General features: G+C 37.9%; 2 protein-coding genes and 2 pseudogenes across 2 annotated transcripts; 1 reads left to right on the top strand and 3 right to left on the bottom strand.

The window, feature by feature from the left end:
* The first annotated feature begins 3,726 nt into the window (after positions 1–3,726).
* LOC106316888 lies at positions 3,727–9,546 on the top strand (annotated as a pseudogene).
* A 371-nt stretch (positions 9,547–9,917) lies between these two features.
* LOC106313014 (protein NRT1/ PTR FAMILY 5.8-like) lies at positions 9,918–13,422 on the bottom strand. The gene is made up of 3 exons (XM_013750728.1): positions 13,039–13,422; positions 11,320–11,852; positions 9,918–10,923 (listed from the first exon to the last, which is right to left on the bottom strand). The coding sequence occupies exons 1-3, from the start codon at positions 13,309–13,311 to the stop codon at positions 10,044–10,046; spliced, it is 1,686 nt and encodes a 561-aa protein (XP_013606182.1). The 5' UTR covers positions 13,312–13,422; the 3' UTR covers positions 9,918–10,043.
* A 6,732-nt stretch (positions 13,423–20,154) lies between these two features.
* LOC106315243 lies at positions 20,155–24,534 on the bottom strand. The gene is made up of 6 exons (XM_013752990.1): positions 23,974–24,534; positions 23,698–23,907; positions 21,532–23,655; positions 21,117–21,408; positions 20,951–21,038; positions 20,155–20,830 (listed from the first exon to the last, which is right to left on the bottom strand). Exons 1-6 carry the CDS (start codon positions 24,532–24,534, stop codon positions 20,155–20,157), a joined length of 3,951 nt encoding a protein of 1,316 aa, XP_013608444.1.
* Positions 24,535–24,618: 84 nt separating this feature from the next.
* Positions 24,619–27,725, bottom strand: part of LOC106315242 — an 8,402-nt pseudogene continuing 5,295 nt past the window's right edge.

Raw genomic sequence — 27,725 nt, 5'->3', positions numbered from 1 at the left:
TTCACCCCTTGAACCGATCCGATCTTATTCTCCGTCATATGGCTGGAGAAGTATGACTTCTGCTAGATCTCTGGTTTGTAAAGGACTAATTAAAAGGGTGAGAACATGTTCATCTATTTCAGTATGGAATGATCCTTGGATCCCAGCCACTCGCCCGAGATCAGCAAACAAAAATCTTCACAATAGTTACCCAGATCGCACGGTGGATTCCCTCATTAATTTGGAATCCCGAACTTGGAATCTTGAGGCAATTAGGGCTTTGGTGGATCCTCATGATGCACAAATTATTGAAAGTATTCCCTTAAGTAGAAATCCGATGGACGACAGGAATGGATGGCATTTCACTAATAATGGAAAATATTCGGTCAAATCAGGATATCAATTGGAACGGGTTTATCCTGATTAGGAAAAACCACCAGAATTTTATGGACCTACAGTGGATACATTAAAAGCTTTCTGTTGGGAAGTGCGGTGTCCGCCGAAGTTGAGACATTTCTTATGGCAACTCCTTTCAGGCTGTATAGCGGTAATGAATAATCTTCAGGGGAGAGGAAAAAAAGGAGATATTTGTTGTACTCGATGTGGGGACCAGGAGGAATCAATAAATCATGTATTTTTTGAATGCCCTCCAGCACGTCAAGTATGGGCATTATCTAAGATACCATCAAATCCAGACCTTTTTCCTACTTGTTCTTTTTTGGTAACATGGATCATCTCTTTTGGAGAATTACTCCAACGATGGACGATCACCAATTCACGTGGATATTATGGTATATATGAAAAGGTCGAAACAATAAGGTGTTTAGTAATCTGGATATGGATCCAAGGGAAACACTTGGATTAGCAGAACTGGAATCGGCACTTTGGGCTGAAGCACAAATAGTCACTGATCAAAAAAGGGAGAGCCAAGTAATGACCAGACACACATTAGAAACTACAAGACGTTGGTGTTTTATAGATGGTTCATGGAAAGAAAAGGAATTATTTTCGGGACAAGGATGGTATAGTACCTTACCGGGTTTTGATGGTTTATTAGGGGCAAGGAATGTAAGGGCGTGTCTATCATCTCTTCACTCGGAGGTGGAGGCGTTGATTTGGGCAATGGAATGTATGAAGAACTTACGACAGTTTCAGGTTACTTTTGCAACGGATTGTTCTCAATTGGTGAAGATGGTTTCGGAACCAGAAGAATGACCAGCATTTGAAAGCTACCTGGAAGATATTAAGCTTTTACGAAGAAGCTTCCACAACTCAGATATCATCTATGTACCCCGAACGGAGAACCTACGGGCGGATAGCTTGGCACGTAGTGCTAGGAAACAACCGTCTTTCGTCGTTCATATGGATGCGGAGTTGCCGATCTGGTTTACAGAGTCAATATGAGTCTGTAAATATCTTGTTGTAAAAAAAAAAAAAATTCTACATTAAAAAAAAATCATTGGTGTAAAATTTTGTTACACAAATATGCAAATAATCACAAAATCATATGAGTAGAAACCTCATTTAATAAATATCCATATTAAAAGTATACTATATATCTATGTAAATATCATTTAAATTTAGTTATATATCATATACGATAGATAATATTGATTGTTTTATTTATTTACTCTAAAATGATTGCGAATAAATAAGAGCGATGGTTTGATTTATATGCGCATACCAATTTATTTTATAATAGTAACTAATTTCTTAGTTATTTAATATATAATTATTATTTTATTATTTCATAATATGTAGAAAAACATAGAATAAGTAATAAATATAAAATATTTATTCTGCACAAGACGCAAATCTTAACTTAAGTATGTATCTTTTTAATAATTTTAAATCTTAAACATTTTCTAAATCTCATGCCAAAACAAAATAACGAAATGAGAATAAACTAAAAAATCAATATTTATATCAAGCAATAACCAAAATGAAAAAAATACACAAAAATGAAAAAAAATATTGAAGATAGATAGGATTGGCACGTGAACGTAAACTTTTCATAACCATAATTCACTTTTAAATTGCTAAATCATGATATAAAATCGAGCTGACATAATTTCATTGTAACAAAATAGTAGGCCTAAGATTCTTCGGCCTAAACGTTAGGCTCTTATGCGATAAGTGATTTTTTGACCTAAAATATTTTTTAAAATGAGATCAGCTCATCAATAAACAAATTATGTAATTAACATAAAAGTTTTTAAAAAACTGTTTAAGGGTCAAAAATATTAATTCGATCAAGAATATAAATTTTACTTTTCCATATGATATTTATTAAATAATTTTCATATAAATTCACCATGCGCAAGACGGAAGTCTTATCCTAGTTCGTAATTAAAAGATTAGAAATAGTCAAACTATTATTAAGGACAAACTAGTGTCTTCGTGTGACTTAAAAGATTAGAAGTTAATGGGCGGTCAATCTTGCTCTCAAGGACCTTACCGAATGATCTTAACACACATTAAATTCATAACACTGACCATATGTTCGGGCCTAATTACATCTGAATGGTTTGCAATTTTCTTACGTACGTTTTCTTCACGACCAAACATCCTATTAGATCGACGCAGAGTATTGATATGATCTAAAATTTAGTGTTTTAGGTTTTGAGAACAAGACCTATTTATTCATCATGGCTTATCGAATAGATGTAAAATCTTATTCTACATTTTCTCTGTGATATGATCAAGTGGTTTAAAATAAACTCATGGCTGAGAGAGTGGGCACTTATTGTAATTGCTACACTTGTGTGAATCAATAACTATCGTAACGGAAGACGAACAAGTCTTATTGCAATTTCTTCATGGACAAGCGATACTAGTAACAAGTAACAATTAACTATGTATTTGACTTTTTAACTACTTGACTTTAAATTACGTTTTTCTTTTGTACTATCACCTTCTATGCCTATAAGATCACCAGCAACGGTATATTTTGAGGGTCCTTAGCACATAATCCTAGACTAATTGGAATAAAATAATATTAACAAAGCTCAGTTTGGTAAGGAGCACTCCTAAATTAAGAGGTTTTATGGAGCAAATCCTTAGTGACATGGCAAGCTCTTTTCCGATCATCATCGGAGCTAACGTCTTCCGATCACTTATCGAAACCACTTTTAAAACTCATTAAAAGATTAGAATTGCTATAGAAACTTAAAAAAAATAAAAAAATAAAAAACTTATAGAAACCACTTTTAAAATTGATTAAAAGATTAGAATTGCTATAGAAAATTAATAATTATTGTATTTGGTGATGAAAATATATTTAAATTAATAATTATTGTATTTTTATATATTTAATCATGTAATAAATAAATATTTAAATTTAACATGTTTTAATTTTTTTTTCTTCTTAATGATAGTTACTCATGCAAAAATAAATATCTTATTTTACATGCTTTTTTTCTTAATGAAAGTTAATCATGCAAAAATAAATATTTAAATTTGACATGTTTTAATTTTTTTTCTTAATGATAGTTAATCATGCAAAAATATATATTTTAATTTCACATGTTTTAAAATTTATTAATTTTTTATTTTTAAGGATTGCAAATTGAATAACACCATTGGACATACTTTAATATTCCTAAGGATTCCAATGGTGGTAACACCATTAGAGATGCTCTAAGTATTTTCAAATGGACTCTCGTTTTCAGACATCGAGACAAACATTGTCTGCTTTCAATAACTTATCTCTTTGAACTTTCTCCGCATATCGTTCTAGCTTATTCCATGGATTCTTATTCACTGTAAGTTTTACGATTACTTTCTTCTATCTTTTGCTTAATTTTTGAACAACTTCATGTTATGTGGACACTGACTAAAGTCCTTGTCCTGGTTATAGAAACTGTACTGAGCTTGGGAAACTTGTGTTAAGCTCCGGTCTCTTAAGCACCTCATGGAGTAAGATCTCGGAGATGCACGAGTCAAGCCATCAGCCTAAAGATTCAGCTCTAGAATTCAATGTCTACCGTGAAACCACATTCGTCTTTGTGGTTTTCTCTGCACCACCGGTTTGCGGAGATGCCTCTTTAAACTCTGGTTCTACTCTTGTTTCTGATGTTACGTCACAAGATGCTAACCTGTTTAGCTTCCTCTGCTCCAAGAAGACTCCTTCCTTCTCTCTTCATACCCATGCTCTTCAGCTTTTTGCCTCTGCTGTGACTGAGAATAACCGTCTCATTGACCTCAAATCAGAGGTAATTTAAGTTCAGCCACTCTCTTTGATATTGTTTAGATTGTCTGGTTTCACATCAAAGGTTTTAAGAAGTTGATCTGAGGTGAAGACAAATTCAAAATCTTTTAAAAAAAATTAGTGTGTTTGCTTAAACATATCTGCCTTGCGAGACAAGTCAATAGCTATTTAATAATTAATACTCTTCATAATTTTTTAGTCTAGTATGGGTTTTCAAGCCAACAACTCTGTGAATCTTAAAATATTATATTTGTGTTTGTAGCTGCTCGAGTCTTAGAAACTGATCTAAGGTGAAAGACAAATTCAAAATCTTAGAAAGTTAGTGTGTCTGCTTAAACATATCTGCCTTGTAACACAAGTCACTAGGGTTTACTAGGGTTTTTAAGTCAACAACTCTGTGGAACTTAAAATATTATATTTGTGTTTGCAGTTGCTCGAATTCAAGAAACCGGTGATCATCACGGGAGCTGCGTTAGGAGGATCCATCGCATCTCTGTTCACGCTGTGGCTTCTAGAAAAAGTCGAGCCAAAACTAAAACGTCCCTTGTGCATCACGTTCGGCTCGCCTTTTATCGGAGACGCTAAGCTGCAACAGATTCTAGAGAACTCCGTGAGGAACTCATGTTTCCTTCACGTAGCTGATGCTACACAAACTCCAACCACAGAAGGTTTCAAGCCTTTCGGAACGTACTTGATCTGTAACGGATCTGGATGTGATTGCATCGATGACCCTAAGGCAGTCATGGGGTTGCTACTGGGTGGTGGCACGGATCTACAAGGGTGGAGAGACTACGGAGAAGTTCTAAAGAGTCTCGATCGATATCTTCAATGGAGGATGTGTTTGAACCGAAAACAGTGTGTTGGTCGGATTCATACAATGAAGAATTTAAGAAATAGATTTCTTAGATTCTTGAGGCTTAACAGAAATCAACAGTGGCGAATGTTGGATTATATTTTGGTGGTGGCAATCCTATATAAACTTAAAAAATGTAGCTAGAAAATATTATTTACCAAAAGAAATAAAACTAAAATTTAGGTGTATTTAACAAATTCTGAATTTTTTTTATGGGGCACTTGCTACCATCTTGGGCAAGGTAGGTTCGCCAATGGAAATCAACATAGAAATCAAATGGAAGATGAACATCAAAAAGAGTTAATTGATCAAAGATTGTATTACATGTATGATTACAAGTGTAAAGTAAATCTAAGAATCCATAAACTCTTTGTAAGAGAGTGTTCTAAGTCTAGAATGGAGGAGAGAAGATCCTTGGTAAAGAAAGTTGTATCTCTTATTTATACAAGGAAGAAGCTAGGGCTTCATAGTAAAATGAGTCTAGTTTATTGTCTAATGGGCCTTGAGGGAAGATGTAAATCCACCCCCAACAGTAAGCCCTCCCCCCAGTTCGTAGAGAGATGAAGTCGATCTCTATGAATTTTCCGAATGGGGTTTATTAGACAATTAACTAGACACATTCATGCCCATGACGATTTAGGCGAGTTTACTTTAAACTTGTGCCTAGTAAAAGGCGAATTTGCTTTAAATTCGTGCTTAGCGAAAGAGGAGTTTAACTCATGTTGAGACAAAGGCGAGTTTACTGAGAACTCGTGCCTAGTAGAAGGAGAGTTTCTGTAAACTCATGCCTAGCCAAAGACGAGTTTTTGTAAACTCGTGTCTAATGATAAGCGAGCCGAGTGCAAATTCGTGCCTGATAACAAGCAAGTTCAATTTAACCTCGTGCCTTACCGAACTATTGCCAACCCGAAGTCTCGTGTTGAGATCGTGTGTGCCGAGCAAGTTTATGGCTTGTATGTTCGTCAGACTGTGATGATGTTGAGAAACATTCTGGCTTGTGCCGATTGTACCGCTTCCAACAAGCTTGTAGCTGAGGGCCGTCTTTCGAAGCATGAGGACATGATGATGGCAGCTGCTTGTTGATTCTCTTTGGCCCACGATCGCTGGCTCCCAAAAAAAATATGATCATGGTCAGATCAATATAAACCACAAGACATAACTAACTTTGGCATAATCAATAAACAAGCTGCTGACTTGTTTTTGCTTAGTGTTCACAAGTTGATTTGATAGTAGTAATATAATAATCACTAAGCAATGTGCATGTCACGGATAATAAAGCAAGCACCACTGAGTTTATAAAATTTAAATATACGAGAAACTTATCTTTGAGGATAAGTAGTCGCGAGTTGTTGGAGATGAGAACTTATCTCTTCCTTTTTTGTTTTTTTTTTTGAAGTAGATGACCCTGAACTGAGGCCAGGCTGGTCATGGTCCATCATATGCTCCTCTGTTTTCTTCTCTCTCTTATTTTTGTTTTGGAGCTTGAATCTGCTGATGACGTATAAAGATGCAGGTAAAGCCATGTCTCATACTTCCATGGCAAGACCAGAGCTGTATTTGTGATGGCAAGCTCGGGCTTCTCGGTGTTGGCGAGGTAAGGACGTTGCTAACATCCTTTTTGACGTGTTTTTATCTGGAAACATTGAGCCGACGAGCCCTGTGCATGCGGTGACAACGTTGCCGCCGAGCCGAGGAATAGCACCAGAGCTGTGATGTTCTTGACCAGTGATAACATCTCCAGTGGTGCTATTGTCGTGGTTGGTCTTGACCTTGGAGCAAAACCGTTGAGAGGTTCCTGCAATGTTGCAGCACGTTCATCACCATTTTTGGCGGAAGTCAAAATCTTCATCTTGGAGCAATGGCCGAAGGAATCAGGAAAAGGTTCGGAGAAACGGTTACTGGCAAGATCAAGAATGCAGAAACCTTGAAACCCAGCGAAGTTGAGATGGACAGAACTTTCCACACTCGTCAAGGTTGCCGATTATGCTGCTGCAACTTGGAAACCTCTGAAGTCAACTCGTCTTTGAGGTGGTTATGAGATCAAGTAGCCTCAGCTTGCTCAGCTTGCCTAAAGAACATGTTCCTCAACGCTCCTGCAAAATAAACTCCCGGAGCGCAGATAACCCAATGACATGTGAGCGTTGGTTGGCTCAGAGATGGACCAAGGGACAAGAGCAACAATAATGATCGATCACCATGACTAACCGCAGAGACAAGAGTCTTCTCTCACCATAACTAACCGCAGAGACAAGAGTCTTCTCTAGAGATTACGTCTCTTCCCCAGAGTTTCTGCTATTTAGTCTCAGATAAAGACAAGGGCTTTTGAAGAAGAAGAAGAAGAAAGCTCATGGAGTTGTATGCCCGTGTCACCAAAGCTCCTTCATTCCTTTAACCGCAGGTTAAGAGCTACAGGCCGACGAGTTTGACCCATCAAGATTTGAACTGGTGAGTTCAATACCAAGACAAGATCAGAGCTTCATTTGTGAGCTAGAGAGACACCCATGAATCTCTGGAACTCGACCAACTTCTTACAACTGTTTAGGAGGTCAGCTTGGCTGAAGCATCTTGTTCTCGATGTCAAACTGAAGAAGGTGAAGTTACAGCAGAGACAGAGACAGAAGAAGTGCCGGAGAAGTTACTGAAAGATAGCTCAAGATCTGATTTGACGGAGGTTTGTTTAAACGTCGTTAAATAGAATAGCTTTGCTGTGGTCATTGCTGAGTAGACGTTTGTGTCGATCTTCCACCGTAAGAAACAAGACGAGCTTCTACCGTAAGAAACAAGATGAGCATACAGAGGGTTGCCAACAAGAACAGCCATTGTTGCTTCATTTATTATCAGCCAACCAAGTGTTCGATCAAATTCCCATCAGAGGAAAGCAAAGCTTTCATGAGAAAGCTTCATCCTTTATCTTGAAACCACCGTAGACTGACTAGATCTCCTTGTTGCCGGACTGAGCTTGAGGTGAAGTTAGATGAGAAGCTTCGAGTCAGTGCAGGGGTCGTGATTGTGGATCTTAAGCGAGAAAGTTCTTGACTTTGTTGCAGAGATCTTTGCGAGAGGAGGAACGGAGAGGAGAAAGCTTCATCTTTTTTTTTTTTGCAGATCTTCCTTGGAGGATTGGGCTTGTTGGTGGGTAAATCGAAAGCAAAACTTTCATCTTGGTTGACTAAAGTAACGTTCTAGATCTACATGACTCAAGACGACGCCACCTTCGGCGCTCCGGGCGAGGAACCGACGCCTACTCCTGCAGCCGCGCGGTTTGATCTAAAAACGGTGTGTTTGTCGGATTCATACAATGAAGAATTTAAGAAATAGATTTCTTAGATTCTTGAGCCTTAAGAGAAATCAACGTAGAAATCAAATGGAAGATGAACATCAAAAATAGTTTATTGATCAAAGATTGTATTACATGTATGATTACAAGTGTAAAGTATATCTAAGAATCCATAAACTCTTTGTAAGAGAGTGTTCTAAGTCTAGAATACAGAAGAGAAGATCCTTGGTAAAGAGAATTGTATCTCTTATTTATACAAGGAAGAAGCTAAGATTTCATAGTAAAATGAGTCTAGTTTATTGTCTAATGGACCTTGAGGGAGGATGTAAATCCACCCCCAACAGATGCAAGACCGACGATTGGTGATGTGATCATCAAGGGTATGAAGAAACGTGCTGAGAAGAAGAAGAATCAGCGTTTTGATCAGCTTAAGAAGCTAGATGAAGTGAAGATATCAATGGCTTATATGGAGTGGTACAAAAAGAAAAGCAAGAAGGGAAAGATCGTTTACTACGATCAGTTCAAGAACCAACCAGCTTTTGTCTATGAGATTCGCAGGAAAGGGATGAATGATTACTGGGAAACAATGGTTCAAGAAGTGGAGAAGATGCCTCAGGGTGAAGCATCGTATCTCAAGAAACGTTGTCTCCTCTCCGGGAATAATTATAGAAGGTTAATGGAACCGTTAGACATTGCTAAATATTACTCGAGGGTAATAAAGAGGATATAACCAAGGGAAGGGCTCACCATTATGTTATGCTTGAGAAATGGTTTAGGGAGGGGAATTCGAAAGAGACGCTTAGGGGTAAGGAGACGGATTTGAGTGAGCTATTAACGTTTGATTCTTGCTTCTGGTCTGAAGTTGAGGAAGCTTTGATCGCAATCAATGAGTTGAAAACACAGCCAGAGGAAGGATTGTTCGAAAAACTAGTGAAGTATGAGGAGTACGTGTGGGAGATGATTAGAAAACGTGAGGTTTCGCCGGAGATTTTCTTGGAGAGAAGCAGTTTCATGACGTGGTGGAAGGAGTACAAAGATATCAAAGGAAAAAGAGATGGGTTTAGTTCTTCACCTGAGTTCACTGAGTTTATGAACACTGGGAAGTATAAGAGTTATGGTAAGTAAATAATAAACTCGGTACTTTTTTTTTTCCTTTACGACGTGTGTCTCACTGACCCCCTTCATACTCATATTATAGGTAAGCCTGAGTCGGACTCGGCAGCCTAAAGCCTCCAAACCGAGTGAAGGACCATTGGCCTACGTTGCATTTTTTTTTGGCTTCCAGCACTCATTTTTATCTGTTGTGTCAGTCATACAAATCGCTAATAATATTTGAAATTGCAATTACCCACATTCATAAACTCCAGCATCCGCATATCCAACCATGTGTTTTAAACCTGTGAGCCTTTATTGTTGTCTTTTTGTTTCTATCAATTTCTTTTAGTTTCCAAAACAATAACTGCCTCTTATACTATATAATAAATCAAAAGTCAAATTGTGTGGAGTGTTTTAAGATTTTTGTTATTTTAATTTGTTATACAGTTATGTAATCTTAAATAATACGTGTAAGATATGTATGAATATATATAGTTCTCCATATTTTTTTTTGGTCAAACCAAATATAGTTCTCCATATATTTATGATTTTTTGTTAACACTTGATATTCATTAGATGCAACTCGCATAGCGTTACCAAACAGCTATTTTTGAGCTGTTTTAAGTTTATCAACTAGTTTCATCGCATTTATCCTCATCCTCATCACTACTACTCTTAAAATACTTGCAAATTACAATATACATCAAAAAGCTAATAGCGCTTGTGAGCGCCAAAAGCCAATAATAGTTATCAAGTCTAGCTTCCGACATATCATCCGCAAACCAGTTATGTTTCCCACCTCTTGACTTCGTGTAACTCTCTATCACCGATATCAACGCAGCGCTCACGAAACTCCCCAAACCAAAAACACTCGTGTACAACGCAAACCCCATCGTTCTCATTCTAACAGGAACCTCGCTGTAGAAGAACTCTTGCATCCCTACAACCGTGAAAATATCCGAGATTCCTAGTAGAATATATTGAGGTAAGAGCCAGAATATGCTCAACGGTTCTGTAGTATTTGGTGAAGTCTTCATCTCTTTGCTTATCTTTAGTCTTTTTCTTTCGACTAACGCGGCTATAACGATGGCAATGATGGATATGAACATGCCGATTCCCATTCTTGTCATGACGGTAATACCCTTTTCGTTTTTCGATATTTTCTTGGCCATAGGGATCAAGACTTTGTCGTATAACGGCATGAGAAGGATTATAGACAAGGTGATTGTGCTTTGTAGCGTTGCGGGTGGGATTTTGAAGTTTGGTCCGATGTTTCTCTTCATAGCCATACCTTGCTTTGTGAAAAATGTCGCTGGTTGTTGGAATATAACGGCGAACATTAGAAGCATCGTCCATATGGGTAATAACCGAAGCAATAGCTTGATGGTTTTGAGGCTGGAGAAACCAGTTTTGCTGCTTTCATCACCAGCTAAGCTCTTTGTACTAGTATTAGTAGTAGTGGTAGTAGCTTCAGTGTTGCTACAGTTACATAGAGGCTTCCCTTGCAGCCTATATACAATAATATAAGAGCAAGATTAAAGGGGTGTTCAGTGCGAGTCAACCGATCTTTAAACCAAACCGGAAACAAAATAAACTGAATAATATATGTATTCCAACAAACCGTAACAAGAATCCAATTGTACTATAAAAGCAACCTAGTAAAAAATTAATATTTTAAAAATCACATTTTTACATACTGTCTTACGCCAACAATGCTGAATTTAAACAACTGAAACTTAATTTACTAGAAAATCGGTTCTAAACTGAAACCAAAAATCAGACTCACCGATTATTTGGTTTCCATTCAGCTTCAATATTTCATAAACCGAAAAACTAAACCAAACCGGCAACTAAGCACATCAAAATTTTGTGTCTATTATGGATTGAATAATGATGAGTACTCACTCTAGCTCCATGGCATTTAAATCATGGTTGTTCTCAAGAGTGATCTTACTTCTTCTCGTCACTACTCCTTTGATCGTATAAAAGATCCTTTGAAATGGTCTAGATTTTAGGTGTGAACCCTGATCAGCATAGACATAAACTCCGCAGCCGCATAGGAACAAGAAGATCAATAGTAACATGGAACCGGTTGGGATTGCAAAACCGAGAACCCAACCAAATGTGTCTTGGATATAAGCCATGACGGTGACTCCTAGAAGACTACCGGCGCAGACACCAAAGTACCACCATTGGAAAAACTGAGACTTGCGGTCCGATTTGACTTCTTTGTTCTCTGAGGATGACTCTTGGTCTTGTTCATGGTCATGGCCAAGGTCGTGGTCAAGCTGGTCAGCACCAAATGCTTGAAGAGATGGGTTTAAGACGCCTAGGCCGAGAGCGACGAGGCTAAGTGAAGTGTACAGGAAGAAAATAGATATGGTTTTAGTAGTGGAACGTGACCCGGCAAATGCCGTCCATGTCAATCCCACTAGTCCCTATTTACATATACCCAACAAAATGCCAAACATTAGCAACTTACATAATTAGCAAAAGAATAGAATCTCCAAAATGAATTAAAATAATAGTAGTCAGAAATATTTAAACTTTTAATAAGAACTTAGTAATATACACGACAAATGATTTTAATTAAGTTTCCAATAAAATGCTGTCCAATTTCCTATCTAAGTTCATATTTTATAACACTATTTTTCCTATGAAGAAAAATTAGGGTAAAACTTAAAACTTACATTGTGGGTTTATTTCCTTTTTACTAATACTAAATATTCTGTGGTGTAAGATCTAGTAATGGAATATAATGCATGATTAGTGAGGAATGATACGAGTTCCATTATCTTAGTTGATTGTACACTAGGCTTAACTTTTTTTTTATCAGATCCAGAAACATCACATTATGGAACCAAACTTTACCAACAGTATGTGCTTAATTGGTAAGGTACGTTCCATACTCTAAAAAGAAAGATTGATTAGGAAATAGTTAGAGAAAATAATTTTCTCAGAAAATCCATCGAAATGTTCACATGCTTAGTACCAAACCACATAAACAAAGTACAAAGATATTAGAGCACCCACGACAATAAATACTTAACAACAAATTATTATAATAATATGTGGGGCTCAAATATTTATGAATCTTTGCCACAATTGCATTTTCAAGTTTCAATTTACGGATCTCTTTTCTGACAGTCTCTTCACTATGTGCGGGCTCCACTGCCGCGTGGGAGCCCGCGATTGGCCAATTTTTTTTTTTTAAATTCGGACGAAAAAAAAAATAATAATAAAATATTTCAAAAGTTGTTGTTATGGATTTGTTGCTAAGAATTTGTGGTTGTGGGTGCTCTTAAGAAACGTTTCGTAACAATTCCTAAAAGTTCCAGTTGTCAAGCAAATAGACCTAATAAAAATACGCAAAGAAGAGGGTCACATGATCAATAACACATCATAAACAAAAAAAATTGAGAAAGAACTTTAAACTCTAATTCGTAGAAAATTTATGGATTTACAAAAATAAACGTAAAGGTAAAAAGGAGAAGATGTTATGAAAAAGGAAAGGGACCACTTGATAAGAGATCATATGAGACATATATATTTCAATATGGAAGATATAGTTAAGCGAAAAAATTTGAATCGACTCTTTCTGAAGGTTGGTTTAGTAATACTTACAACAAAGTATAGAGAAGAAGAAGCGAGGATGGTGAAGAATCTGTCCCCGTAAGAATCGGCGAAAGGAGCAGAGAATAGAGGCAACATGAAAGTGAAGCCACTCCAAGTGTTAACAGTCGTGGCTGCTCTTGAATTGCTCATCTTTACCACATCAGTTAAATAAGTCACTAAGTTTGATGCAACTCCTTTAAATGCATATCTCTCTATCCCGGCAATCACTATGAGAAGGGCACAAGATTTGCTAAGTCTTCTTCTTTTACCTCCTCCAGCCATGAAGCGAGAATATTTAAGCTTGTGATTTTGTGTACGTTTTTTTAAGGGAGAGAAAAATAAGTAAGGTTATGTTTTGTGTGTGTGAAAGAGAACTACGGTTATGCTTTGTTTGTAAAAATATATTTATAGAGCTTTAGGCCATACATTTGGGTGGGTGCAGTGCACACGCCTAAATGCATAAGAGTACAAGACATTTTTATTTATTTTGTGTCTAATCTAAAAAGGAACTATCTTTCAAGAACATATTTTTATTTTTATTTTTTTGCCCTGTTTTGGTAGAATTCATTCCATATACGTTTCTTCCAACTCAAGAGGAAAATATCATGGAACTCATCAACTACTTTTTATCTAGACTTTATTTTTGTATGGGATATATTCAATATTATGAATATGACATTATAGTAATACCTTGCATGTAGAAACTAACAACCTACTTTTTCTCTCTCTCTCTCTCTCTTTTTAGGAATTTGTTTCTTAATTACTCCTTTTACTTGAAAAGAGATTGAGACAAGCAAATTGCAAAAAGAGGAGTTTGTGTAGGTACGTACAACAGAACATTATAGGCACTAACTAATATTGGCCTATATAGTAAACCATTTTGATTATCCATCTATTCAATTATTAGAAAATGAGAAATTGTTTCTTAATTACTCCTTTTACTTGGAAAGAGATTGAGACAAGCAAATTGCAAAAAGAGGAGTTTGTGTAGGTACGTACAACAGAACATTATAGGCACTAACTAATATTGGCCTATATAGTAAACCATTTTGATTATCCATCTATTCATTTTATCACTATATATGTATATAGTGATAAAATGAATAATCTATTATGTATTAGAGTCCTATGTCCATGTAGGGGGACACTAACAAGTTCGCGTCATTTTTATTACAAGTAAGAAAGCAGAAAAAAAGGAAGATAAAATAAAGTCCACTTTAGGGCTTGGCTTTGGAGAAAGATGTAGTGAGTGGCGATATGTCGACTTGCACCAACGTAAACATCGAGTAGCTTACGTTTTTCGGTTACATCATCGTCGGTACAACTCATCATAAACTGTATATAAATTAAATTGTATATATGCATTCTGTAATGCTGATTTAGGGATTTGTGGCTCTTTTACTGTCATATCAATAGTGAGCATATGTTTTAAGAGTAATAATTAAAAGAAAACAGAGGGAGTATATTGGATTTGTATTTTGTAAAATTTAGGCCAGATAGGTTTGGTGGCTGGGTGTCCTTAAGGACATGGGAGCGTGTGTACTGTGCCTTGGTTACTTTGATGTAAATATAGAATTCTGGAGCATCAAAGTCATAGAGAGTTTAAAACCGAACAAAAGTTGTATCGAGTTCTAACTATGGTTTTTGTGGTTATGCATTAATCTTCTTTTCTAGCAAAAAACTATAAATATTCGTGGTCTCGGACAGTCAACTATCATATGATCGTTATGAATAGTATTGTAATAATTATTAGATATCTTTTTGTTTCATACAAGTATTCAAGTTTACCACAGACAAGACTGTTCATCTTTTAAAACAATAACAAAAGTTTTATGAAAAAAGTGTGTTTCTGTTTCAAAAGCTAATTCTAAAATTATGTATGATATCTTAATTGCAATAAAATTTTAATTTTAAAATCGTTTTTCATATTGGAAAATGAAACTTTAATTGATCTTATCGCAATAAAAGGTTAGGAATTTGTCAATTTATAAGCTTTGTAACGATTTCATTTGATCACCACCGTGTTTGCTATTTTTGATATTTTTTGAAAGGTGTGGCCATGAACCACTCACGCCTAATTTTGCATATAATAATACTTAATCAGTAATTTGATAGGTTAATCTAGATTAGTAGTATAATTATGTGTATTTAAATGTCTTTTCTTTTTCTGGTTAATTTACCCATGTACTCTTATTAAATTGAATTGAAGTAAATATTGACACCGATACAAATGAGCAGATTACTAGATTACAAACTTTGGTGCTTATTTGTGTTTTTAGCAGTTAAAATATTAGCAAAATTGCATAAGACCACATGTAATAATTAAATCCTCTTAACTTTACGTACAATAATTAACTAATTTCACTCGTCTCGTAGAAAAACTGTAACTAACGTTTAACTACTCTCTTTTAACAGTTAACGTTTCCCGACCAGCTCTTGACAAGAAGCCGATTCTAAGCAGAACCTCGTAGTCAACGATCTAGTGAGGCCGAACAAGCCAAATAGTCAACGATCAGTCTTGACTGTGTTTTCACTTGTGATGGTCCCTTTTGTATATTTCAGGAGCTGGATTCACAAAAGAAGAAACCTTTACAGAGAGAATGTGAGAAAGGAAACAAGAATGATTTGTTGGAGTATTTGCGTTCCTTTAGATTCTGAGATGGTACTAAGCGTTGTTGAGGTTTCTTTGATTTTCATTTTCAGCGCATGTTTGTTTCTCCATCCGTCATCTCCATCTAGCTGCTCCATCTATGTGATCTATCTAGATGATCCATTCAGATTTTAGGAGCTGTTTGTTTCTCTATCCAGATAAGCCATCTAAATGAACCATTTGGATGGATTTTATGTTCGTTTCTTGTTTTTCATTTCCATCCAGATGAGTGTAATAAACAAATTACAAATATACCCTTCTTTGATCTTTTTTTTTTTGTGCACCAAAGTCTTTTATTGATGATCTAAGTGATTACACGAGTAGATACAACCACGATGTGCGAAACAAAAGGCTAAACCCCAAACATAAAAAACGATAGAATACAAGGATAGAGACATAAATTTATAAAAGTTTGATAAAATGTTACGAAAGATATCAAAGTTGCCACTTGCGATCCTACTGAACCGCACTTCAAAATCTTCAAATAACGAACGATTAGTCACAATAGCATATGACGTCGCAGCACCATCCAAAACCTCGACTTTCATTTGTATGAGAATCGTTGCATCTACCGGCCCCAAGCGGACCTTCACACAAGATAGCAAACGGCTAGGAAATTTGTAATTTTCCCGGGTTTTGAATACCGGGAGAGGATCACCTCTTATACAGAGGGAAATTGGTGGACGAATTCTCTCCTTTGAGAAGGAGGATGTGGAGAAAGATCTCTCTCGGCCCTGTCGAGAGGAAATTTGATTTAATTCATCCTCAAAAGATGATTTAAAAGGGCTGTTTCTGCGGAGCTTTAGAAGTCTCAGATTAGAAGATGAAGCTGAGCACTGTTGTAAGATATTGACCATTGAGTCAACAGACAGATACTTCATCGCCTGGAGAGATTGACCTTTGTGTACCGAGCATCTAAACCACTCTAGTAGTCTGGCGGGAACTGCATTCCAGCTTTGAATCTTCACCATAAAGATATTAGTCGTTAAAGAGCTTTTCACCTTAATACCGATAAACAAAGATATAGGCTTGACACCAACTTCTGAGTGAACTAGCGTTGATTCCAGGCAAAGGCATCCCACTCCAGCATTACCGCGTTGGAGCCCGGGAGATTTGACGGAACCAAAACCGAGCCATTGGTCGTTGTGGTCAAACAGGCTGAGAAAGGTTGAGCAGTCGTCGGTATGTGTAGCTTCGAATGGTGTTTGCAATGAACATGGATTGGTTCGTGGGTCATCGAACGGGAGGAATTTCGTCGGGATAATTTGGTTGTAGTACTTAGAGCCGTTGAGCCTCATAGATCTGACGAACGTCAAAGAACCTGGAGGACTAGTACGAGAGCCACACGGACAGCTGAACCAGTTAGCATCGATCTTCCCCGAGGGGAGAAAATTCAACGTCGTAGGAGACGAAGATGAGAGCACACGTCGTAACAGCTTTAGATCTGGGATCTGAGAATAACAAATCGAAGAAGTGCTGGTCTTATGAAACAGATCTGGAACTAGTGCAGTCAATAGAGATGGAGAAGGGCTAAGCAAGAGCCAAAGGATAAATTGACAGTAATGGCAGCATCTCCTGCACATAGCGACGACGAATGAGCATAAGAGGCCCAAGCCCACAAGGAACTCGTGAAGTAACAAGGTAACATGGAGCGGAAGAGAGACAAAGGAAAGGACGACGACGGAGAGGCGGCGACGCCGGCGAGCTACGGAGCTGCCGGCGTCTGATTCCATGGGCGTAAGAGCTGCTTCGATATCTGTGTCTGGGAGCGTTTTTTGAACTTTTTTATACCCTTCTTTGATCTAATCATATGTTTGATATTAATTTTAAACATACTAATTTTTTTTATTTAGTCTAAAATATATTTACACTGAAATTATTTTAAAATTAGCATTTTGACATTTATAAATTTTTATTTCATATAAATTTATTTATTTTTATTTAAATTTGCATTAAAATTAACTACAACTATAACTTTTAATAAAACTCATAATAAAACTAAAATTTGAAAGATGAAAGCAATGGTAAGAGCGTGATGTACTCAAATTTTGCAGTTTCAGCGAAAATTATGTTTTTGTGATTTTGGCGGGAAAACACGTTTTAAGATTTTGGCGGGAAAACACGTTTTGCGATTTTGGCAGAAAAATGCGTTATAAGGTTTTTGCGGAAAAAAATGCGCTTTTGCGATTTTGGTGAAAAATACGTTTTTGTGATTTTGGCGGGAAAACGCGTTTTTTACGGTTTTGGCGGAAAAACGTAATTTTACAGTTTTGGCGGGAAAATGCGTTTTGCGGTTTTGGCGAGAAACCATGTTTTTACGGTTTTGGCGGAAAAATGCGTTTTCACTGTTTTGGCAGGAAAACGTGTTTTTGCAGTTTTGGCGGGAAAACGCGTTTTTGCAGTTTTGGCGGGAAAACGTAATTTTACGGTTTTGGCGGGAAAATGCGTTTTTGGCGGGAAAACGTAATTTTACAGTTTTGGTGGGATAATGCGTTCGGTTTTGGCGAGAAACCATGTTTTTACGTTTTTGGCGGGAAAACACGTTCTTGTGGTTTTGGCGGGAAAACGCGTTTTGTGGTTTTGGCGGGAAAACGTGTTTTTGCAGTTTTTGCGAAAAAACGCAATTTTACGGTTTTGGCAGGAAAACGTATTTTTATGGTTTTGTGGGAAAATACATTTTGCGATTTTTGCGGGAAAATACATTTTTGTAAAAATCCGCGTTTTTACGGTTTTGGCGGGAAATCATGTTTTTGCAATTTTGGAGAAAAACGCGTTTTTGCGGTTTTAACGGAAAAATGTGTTTTGCAGCTTTTGCGCAAAAATGTGTTTTGCAGCTTTTGCGCAAAAATGTGTTTTGATGTGAAAGTGCATTTTTGTGATTTTGACGAGAAAATCTGCTTTTGGCAAGAAAGTTCATTTTTACGAGAAAATTACGATTTTAGCTAAAAAAGTTGTTTGTGGTTTTGGTGGGAAAATATTTTTTTTGTGGTTTTGGTGGGAAAATGCGTTTTTGTGGTTTTGTCATTTTTCATGAGTGACAAAATGATATTAGGTTTAAGTTTATAATTTGTTAATTACATGAGGGTATAATAGACATTATACTATTTTGACAAACTCATTTCCTTCCAGATGAGCCAATTTGGATCAGCCAGCTGATATTCAAAATTAAGCCTAAATTTTCAAAACTCATTCAGACGAGCCATCCAGATGACTTGTACTTTTAATGTCTAAACGAACAAAACTCTCGTCTTCATCCAGATGGCTCATCCGAATGGAGAAACGAACATCCCCTCGGTCTCAATATCCTCTTGTGTGTTTATATGACTAGAAATGTATTTACAGGTTACTGAGTTATCTCAATTATCTTCACCAGAAGTGGAAGAAATCGTGAACCAGCTTGTCCAGAAGTAATGCAGAGGATTTTCGAAGACCAGACTACTTCTTCAGCGTTTATGCATGATTCTGTCATAAGGAGTGCAGAGGGTGGTGATGGAACTGGTAGAAAGGTAGAGACCTCCAGGGATTACCTCGCATAGCTCCTTTTCTGGTAACTCTTTAACTTCTCTTTATTGATTTTTATGTACAAATAAAAACAGAGCTTTTTAAGCTCATTGATGGTTCAGTTTGTTTCAGGTTCAATAATCAAAACAAAGCTCCTTTTTAAGCTTTATTGATTCTTGTCCATTTTGATTTATTTAATCTCAGCGTTAAGTTATTAATCAATCAATGCCCCCTGCAGTTTTCTATGTCCAGTTTGGTTTAAATGTCCAGATTGTTTGAAGCTTATGAACATATGAGATAAGAAGTAGAAAGCCGTCAATAGAGAACTTCAATGGGAAATCAGATAGACCTGTTTCGGAGGTAACTCATATCATTTGATCGAAGAGTCGAGAACATCGGTTGGGTAGCGAGGAGTTAAGAGACGCCCATGCAAAAATTTTTTTGATGAGATGCTAGAGAAAGGAATCTTCCCAACGATCCAGCACATACGATGTGTTAATGCGGATACTAAGAACAGGGGAAGGAGGTTTTTGAGCTATTAAAAATGAAAAAAATGGGTTGTGAACCAACTGTGGATACTCTTACTCTAACCATACGTTTTTTTTTTAAATCTAAATCAAGATACAAATTAGATAATAGATACACGCAAGGAACTTGTTAAAAACTAACGAGAGAGAGAGAATATGATAGATTGTAGATCTATGTAAAAGGAAAGTACCCTAATATTATGAATGAGAATGAAAGATACAGCTTGAGTGTGAATCGAACTAAACTTTCATGACGAACTTAGCATAAATCCACCAGTCTCATAACGACTGTGAAGTAAAGACTCATAACGTCTCTAACTGACAACATCAAGCATAATCTGTAAAATGAATATGAGTATAGTTTATATACTACTACGTAAAGCTGTAAAGACTGTCATTGTTTCAGAAGGTTCTCCTTGACTCTCTTCATTCAAACACCTCATAGCTTCATTCCTCTTCCTCCACAGCTTCCTTTCCCTTCTTTCTTCTATAATATGACTTCTTGAACCTATCAATACTTCTCCCAACGAAATCCAGCTTGCCCTCAAGCTGGTAAGACGGAAAGCGAGTTTTGAATTCCTCATACAACAACCAAGAATTCTCAAGAGCTGACTTCCCTTGCCACTGTACCAACAACTCCAAATCTCCTGTTGAATTATAGCGTTTCTCCAAGACGTCTTCTGGTTCAATCACTTCATCATCGACGGTAACACATCCTGGCGGCAACAAACTACACTGCTCTTGCGGACCAAGTGCCAATTTAAGTTGTGAAATATGGAAAACCACGTGAATACGAGCTTCTGGAGGAAGTAGAAGCTTATATGCTGTTTTCCCTATACGTTCAATCACCTTATAAGGTCCGTAGAATTTTGCCGCTAACTTCTGACATACACGTCGTGACACTGTCTTCTGACGATAAGGCTGAAGCTTCAAAAAGACCATATCCCCTACTGAGAACTCAACTTCCCTTCGCGACTTATCTGCCTGCTGTTTCATTATGTCCTGAGCCCTCGATAAGGTCTGTTTTAATGCTTCCAGGGCTTCATCACGTTCAAGTAATGCTCTTTCCAACTCAAAATTTGAAGTAGATCCTGGTTCAAAACGCAACAGAGGAGGAGGATCCCTTCCATAGATCACTTTAAATGGCGTTGTTTTCAAAGACTTATGGTAGGTGGTGTTATACCATAACTCTGCTCACGCCAAATAAGAATGCCATGATCTTGGATGTGTAGATGAAAAACACCTCAAGTAAGTCTCAAGGCAGCGATTAAGCACCTCCGACTGTCCATCCGTTTGAGGGTGAAAAGCAGTACTGTACTTCAACGTTGTTCCTGCCAAACGAAACACCTCGCTCCAAAAAGAACTCAGAAAAATGCGATCCCGGTCAGAAACAATGCTCCTTGGAAAACCATGTAGTTTGACCACTTCATTAACGAACTTCTTTGCAACATCCAAAGCAGTGAACGGATGTTTAAGGCTTATGAAGTGAGCAAACTTACTGAGACGATCTATCACCACCAGAATGACGTTAAATCCATTCGACGTTGGCAATCCTTCAATAAAATCCATGTTGATATCATCCCACACTAGGTCTGGTATTGGTAGAGGTTGAAGTAACCCTGCTGGAGACAAAGTCGAATGCTTGTGTGTTTGACATATCCCACAAGCAGCAACATACTTCTGAATTTGCTTGTACATACCCTTCCAAAAGAAAGAACATTGAACTCTTTTAACGGTCTTTAATACTCATGAGTGACCACCCATCATACTGTCGTGTGATTCCTTTAATATGAGAGGAATGAATCGAGATGTTTTAGGAATCACCAAGCGCCTCTTAGACCATAATTTCCCGTCCACAACTTGATACTTCTTTGAACTCAACTCTCCACTCAACAACTGCTTGATTGTAGCTTGTATCCGTGTATCATCTGCGATCTCCTTGTAAAGATCTTCCCATTGCAGCACTGTTGGAACTGTGAGCGCCAACAACAGAGAAGATACTGACATTGATCGAGATAATCCATCAGCTACCTTGTTTTCCGGACCAGGTTTGTAGAAGATGTCAAAATCAAAACCCAAAATCTTCGTCAACCATCGCTGATACTCCATATTCACCTCCTTCTGTTCTAATAAAAATTTCAAACTTCGTTGGTCTGTGTGCACATGAAACTTACGACCCAACAAGTAATGTTTCCACTTTCTTATAGCCATTACGATTGCCATCAGCTTCCGTTCATATGCAGGCTTCATTTGTTCACGAGGTGTCAATGCGTGACTAAAGAAAGCAATAGGTCTTTTGTTTTGCATCAATACTGCGCCCAAACCAAAACCTGATGCATCTGATTCAATCACAAACACCTCTTGAAAGTTTGGTAAAGCGAGGTTGTCTTGTAATACCCGTCGTGCATGCTCTTCGTGAGTCTCATGATCAACACTATATATCAGAATGTCATCAAAAAATACAAGTACGAACCGCCGAAGGAATGGCTTGAATACTTGATTCATCAGAGCTTGAAATGTAGCTGGAGCGTTGGTAAGGCCGAATGGCATCACCAGAAATTCATAATGGCCTTCTACTGTACGAAAAGCTGTTTTTTCGATGTCAGACTCCATCATTCGAATTTGATGATACCCGGATCTTAAATCCAATTTCGTGAATACTTTTGCTCCGTGTAGCTCATCAAGTAGTTGATCAATAACATGAATTGGATATTTATCCAATACTGTCGCTCTGTTAAGTCCTCTGTAGTCCACACAAAACCTCAATGAGCCATCTTTCTTCTTGACCAATAGTACTGGACTCGAAAAAAGACTTGTGCTTGGCCTGATAATTCCGCTCCTGAGAATTTCATTGACCATATCTTCCATAGCAATTTTACTTGCATGAGGATATCGATAAGGACGAACAGAGACAGATGATACTCCTGGTTTGAGAATAATAGCGTGCTCCTTTCCACGAACTGGAGGCAGTGATGTAGGAACTGCAAACACGTCTGCATATTCTTGGAGTATCATCGAGAGTTGATTACGAACTTCTGGAAATGCGGATGTTGCTATAGAAGAGGCAAGAGGCACTTCTCCTCCTTTCTTACCACTTGTATAGACTGGTTTCAAGGACTTGAAAGAGAACTTAGTGCAATGTAGGGACTTCTCACCTAACAGAGTCACTTTGTTCCCTCCATAGACGAATGAAAGGACCTGTTCCCTCCAGTCCACTTCGCATACGCCTAAGGTTTCAAGCCATTGAATACCCAGTATCACATCGACATTCCGCAGTTCAAGAGAGATGAAGTCACTTGTGAAGTTGGTTTGGATTAATTGGAATGTGACTGCATGGCAAACTCCCAATGCGTTCACAGTCACTCCATTACCCAACAACACGTCCAAGCTACTATCAGCAGAAAATTTCAGTCGTAGCTTGTTCACAACTTCAGGTGAAATGAAGTTGTGAGATGCTCCACTATCGAGCATGACTATCACCTCTTGATTCTTAATGTAGCCTCTCATCTTCGTAGTCTTTAGAGAGTCAATGCCCAAATACGCATTCAGTGACAACGTGTGTAGAACTTGGGTAGTCGTGTGTGCTTGTAACTCTTCTTCTTCCACAAAATCAAGCACTTCAAGTTCAAACCCATTGATCACTGTAAGTACTCTTAACATACGATTTGGACATTCCTTGTTGTGCGCAGGGGACCACGGTGCTTTGCACTTGAAACAGACCTTATCTCTTCTCATACGATCAAGCTCTGCATCAGTGTGCTGTAATCTTGGTCTCACATTGTTGCGTTGTGGTGCTGCATTTTCTTTATTTGCCGTTGATTCCAGCTTCGGAGGCTCAGTCTGCTGCTTATTGTTGTAGGTAGCAGCACGAGCTCCCGACGTCTGTCTTTGATAGCCTCCCCGCCCTTCACCAGCGGCCGAGCTTATCACGCTACAGAACGTCGTACTCTACATTTTTAACACTGCAAGTTTGTGCTGTGTTAAAGTAACAGGTTCCTTCATGCGGATAACTTCCTTCATATCCGATTTCAAGCCGTTAAAGAATACTTTTATCAGATTCTTCTCATCAACGCCTGTTACTTGGTTCCTCAAGGCTTCAAATTCGTTCACATAATCCTCAATCTCTCCTTCTTGTTTCAAACGGAACAATCTTGTTGCCGGATCATTGTCGATCGGGCCTCCAAATCTGTCTAGCATTCTCTACGTAAACTGTTCCCAACTAACAAACGGATCACTAATGAGCTCGCCGTTGAACCATTGCAATACCGGACCCTCGAGACTCAGTGAAACTAGATGTAACTTCTCTTCTTCATTGTAGTTTCCAAACCTGAAAAATCTTTCCACACGAGAGATCCAATCGAAAGGCAAAGGACCAGAGAACACAGGCATTTCAATCTCTCTCAGCATCTTATCTCGATTTGCAAGGGTACCATGGATTCCCCGATAGCCTAACTGTGTTGGAGATCTTTCCGTTTCAGAGATAGTAATCGGTACCTGATTGATTTGAGGTGTCGATGTTGAAGCAATCTCCTTCCCCGGTCTCCGATTGAATATCGCTGAATCCTCCAATCGAGTCAAGACGTCGGTGATATGGTTCATCTGCTTCTCGATTGCCTCGAATCTTGAAGTAGATTCGATCGCCATCGTTTCAATCTTCTTCTCCACCGAATCGAGCTTCTTCGTCGTCACTCGATCACTCTGAGCTAACTTCTCGTGGTTGTGCTTCGCCAGCTCTATCTCATCTTGAATCTGATGGAGATCCATCGATTTCGCTGCATCTGCGGATATCGTCTTCTCCCGATCTCCTCCGTTACGCGTTTCCACCATATCGTCACTTCGCGGTGGTTCCGATCAAGTTTCGCCGCACCAATGATAGATTGTAGATCTATGTAAAAGGAAAGTACCCTAATATTATGAATGAGAGTGAAAGATACAGCTTGAGTGTGAATCGAACTAAGCTCTCATGACGAACTTAGCATAAATCTACCAGTCTCATAACAACTGTGAAGTAAAGACTCATAACGTCTCTAACTGACAACATCAAGCATAATCTGTAAAATGAATATGAGTATAGTTTATATACTACTACGTAAAGCTGTAAAGACTGTCATTGTTTCAGAAGGTTCTCCTTGACTCTCTTCATTCAAACACCTCATAGCTTCATTCCTCTTCCTCCACAGCTTCCTTTCCCTTCTTTCTTCTATAATATGACTTCTTGAACCTATCAGAATAATAACATTTTTTTCTCCCTGGGAGTGTTGCACAGAGAGAACTTGGTCTGTCTCTAACCTTTCTTGTCTTTTGAACTATCAAGATAAAAAAAAATTTCAGTGGGTTTACCTTAATCATTCCCAACAGTGATACCAAATTATACAGCAAGAGATGGGACTTTATATAAGTGATTAGAGTTAGAGACATGTAAAAGGTACTGAGACTCAGATATACACATACCTTTGTAACATATCCTGTGGTGGCACTAGTGATGAGATGGAAAGAAATTTCTTTTCCGGAGGATAACTACTTGCAAACAAGGGATCCATGGGAACTGCATAAGCTCCGGGCTTTTTGTTTATACTAATCCATAAGCTGGATTGACAAACGAGGAGGAGAGGACGACTGAAACAAGTTTTCAGGGTCAATGAACAATAGTAAATTCCTCAGTGGAGAGACATAATGTGGGGATTGGATTAGGGTTCTTACACATTCCATCCGGTAAATATTTTCATCGTGAAGGAGGATCCTGGCGTTTTCTTCATAATACACTGTGTTCCTAGATTTCTCAGACTCATACAACTGAAGAAGCTTATTGTCCGCTACAACAGCTTGAAGCTGCAAAAAAGATGAAATGATGTAATGTCTGATCAAAATCTAAAACCAAAAGAAAGCTGGTGACGAGAAGTTAACTGACCTGTTTAACCAATCTGTATAACAGTTTGTCCAAGGTGAATAAAACATAAGACTGGTTTCCAATAATAGCTCGGCATTCATCCTCAAACTCATGATTTTCAACTGAGCACAGCACTCATAAACCTGCACAAGAAAAACAGTTTTATAAGAATCTGGATGGTGTTTATATACAAAAAAAAGGATCAAATTGTAATATCTTACACCGATTAGGCTTATAGGGAATGTACCTACCTTGCATACGGATGTGGTGAACCAGCAATATCTTTTGTATTTCTCCCGGCCCATTCATTTCACCACCACCTGTGCAATATGTTTTTGCTAACGAAATTCTCTCGTACAGGATTTGGAAATTTCAAAACTAAATATCGTTACAACTATGAGTGTTCAGGGCTTTGTAATCTGAGAAACGCAAATTATAAGAAATGAGTGAGAGAAAACCCACTCGATGAAGCCTGAATAGAACATAAAAGTCCTCATTCCCGTAGAATACTCTTTCGTCAACATCTCCTGATCTTTCATCAGCAGCTCCATTTCCAATTTCTTCATCTTTCTGGGGTGGTTTTACAGCACAGCAGGTGGTGGTAACATCTTTACTAGCCGGAACACCAAGCATCAGCTCCAGGAAACTATTCCAAAGTCTCAGAACTTTACACATCTTCTCTTTGTTAGACCATATCTCCTCACTCGAGAACTGGGCTAGTTTGAACACATCTTCATGAATACTTCTGTCCAAATACTCATATTCCAAGTGAGGAATATTAGATTCTTTCTGAGACTTCTTTTTCAGGTCCTTCATTTCAGACACCAGCGCTGGTAATATTCAAGCAAAAGGATTAAAATGAAACAAATGTATGCAATAAACGGTGAGGAAGAATTGTCATGGGTTCCTTATATAACAAAAGGTCTGAACGTGTTGTAATAGTGTTTGCTTTACCTTTGGAACTCAAGTACTTAGAATCTTGCTGCTTGAAAGAGAAGCTGCGGTGATCAAGTGATTTGTAATGGTATTTCTCATACACATCTGCCCACACCAAATTAAGATCTTCGCGGCATTTTGTCCATTCATCTTGTTTCTGCTTCAAACGAGTTAGAATTACAGGAAGTGCAGCCGCTGGATCCTTACGTATTATCTCTTTCACGTCAACACCATGGTCCCCATAAAGTCGCTCTATACACCTTAAATTTAGGGCTGTAATAACAAAATAAAAAAATGTTAAGATAAGAGATGAAAAATGAGAGAGAGAGAGAGCTGCAATCACTAAAGGACCTAAATGTTAGTCAAAGAACATGTGAAAATGATGGTTTTGGTGAAATGTGGACATGGTGAAAACAAAGTCAAAAAGAATGGCTTAGTAATTTTGTCAACAACTACTTCTCACCAACCTCTCAAGCCATTCCTATAAATACATGATGTATCTTGTTGTTGCTCTTCATCCCAAAACAAAGAAAAAACAAGAGAAGAAGAGAGTGAGCAAAAAAAAAAAACAAAAAAAAAATCTTTCTTCTGAGAAAATCTTTCTCTATAAGAAATTAAGTGTAATTTCTTGAGTGTATTTGGGGTCGGGTGTGAGTTGAGAGCTTGTGAAAATTTTCCGGGTTGATAATAAAAGATCTGTAGCAGGTCCGGAGACGTAGGCAAGATTGGCCGAACTCCGTTAACAATTGTGTGTGTTTTCCCGCTTCCATAAATTCGATTTTCCGCAAAAATTTGACCGCGTATTTCCTAACAACTGGTATCAGAGCTTGAGTTACGGTGATCGGTCAAATATTTGCGGAGTTACTATTCACGTGAACAGTAATTCGTGAATAGTGTTTTGTCGGTAACATCGGTTTGTCGACGAAGGTGTTCTAATACACGGTGGTTCCAGAAACGATGGGAGGCGAAGATGGTTCGGCGCACAGTATCGGGAAAATTTGACGGTACAGATTATGCATTTTGGAGAATGCAAATTGAAGATTATCTGTACGGAAAGAAGCTTCATCAACCGTTGAGCAAGAAGCCTGAGAAGATGGATCAGGATGAGTGGGAGCTCCTTGACAGACAAGTTCTGGGTGTTATAAGGTTAACACTGTCGAAAAACGTTGCTCACAACGTTGCGAAGGAGAAGACC

Source organism: Brassica oleracea, chromosome C9 (assembly GCF_000695525.1).
Source record: "Brassica oleracea var. oleracea cultivar TO1000 chromosome C9, BOL, whole genome shotgun sequence".
Classification (NCBI taxonomy): domain Eukaryota; kingdom Viridiplantae; phylum Streptophyta; class Magnoliopsida; order Brassicales; family Brassicaceae; genus Brassica; species Brassica oleracea.
The sequence above is the reverse complement of the archived record's forward strand: the minus strand, read 5'-3'. Positions and strand labels throughout refer to the sequence as shown.

Coding starts and splice junctions, on each gene's coding strand:
- LOC106313014 (XM_013750728.1), bottom strand. CDS start 13,311: ATGGCTGGAGGAGGTAAAAGAAGAAGACTTAGCAAATCTTGTGCCCTT. Junction 11,853..13,038: donor CTTCTTCTCTATACTTTGTT/GTAAGTATTACT, acceptor ATATGTAAATAG/GGACTAGTGGGATTGACATG. Junction 10,924..11,319: donor TTAAATGCCATGGAGCTAGA/GTGAGTACTCAT, acceptor TATTGTATATAG/GCTGCAAGGGAAGCCTCTAT.
- LOC106315243 (XM_013752990.1), bottom strand. CDS start 24,534: ATGGTGGAAACGCGTAACGGAGGAGATCGGGAGAAGACGATATCCGCA. Junction 23,908..23,973: donor CACTGAGTCTCGAGGGTCCG/GTATTGCAATGG, acceptor CAGTTTACGTAG/AGAATGCTAGACAGATTTGG. Junction 21,409..21,531: donor TATGGTCTAAGAGGCGCTTG/GTGATTCCTAAA, acceptor TTCTTTTGGAAG/GGTATGTACAAGCAAATTCA.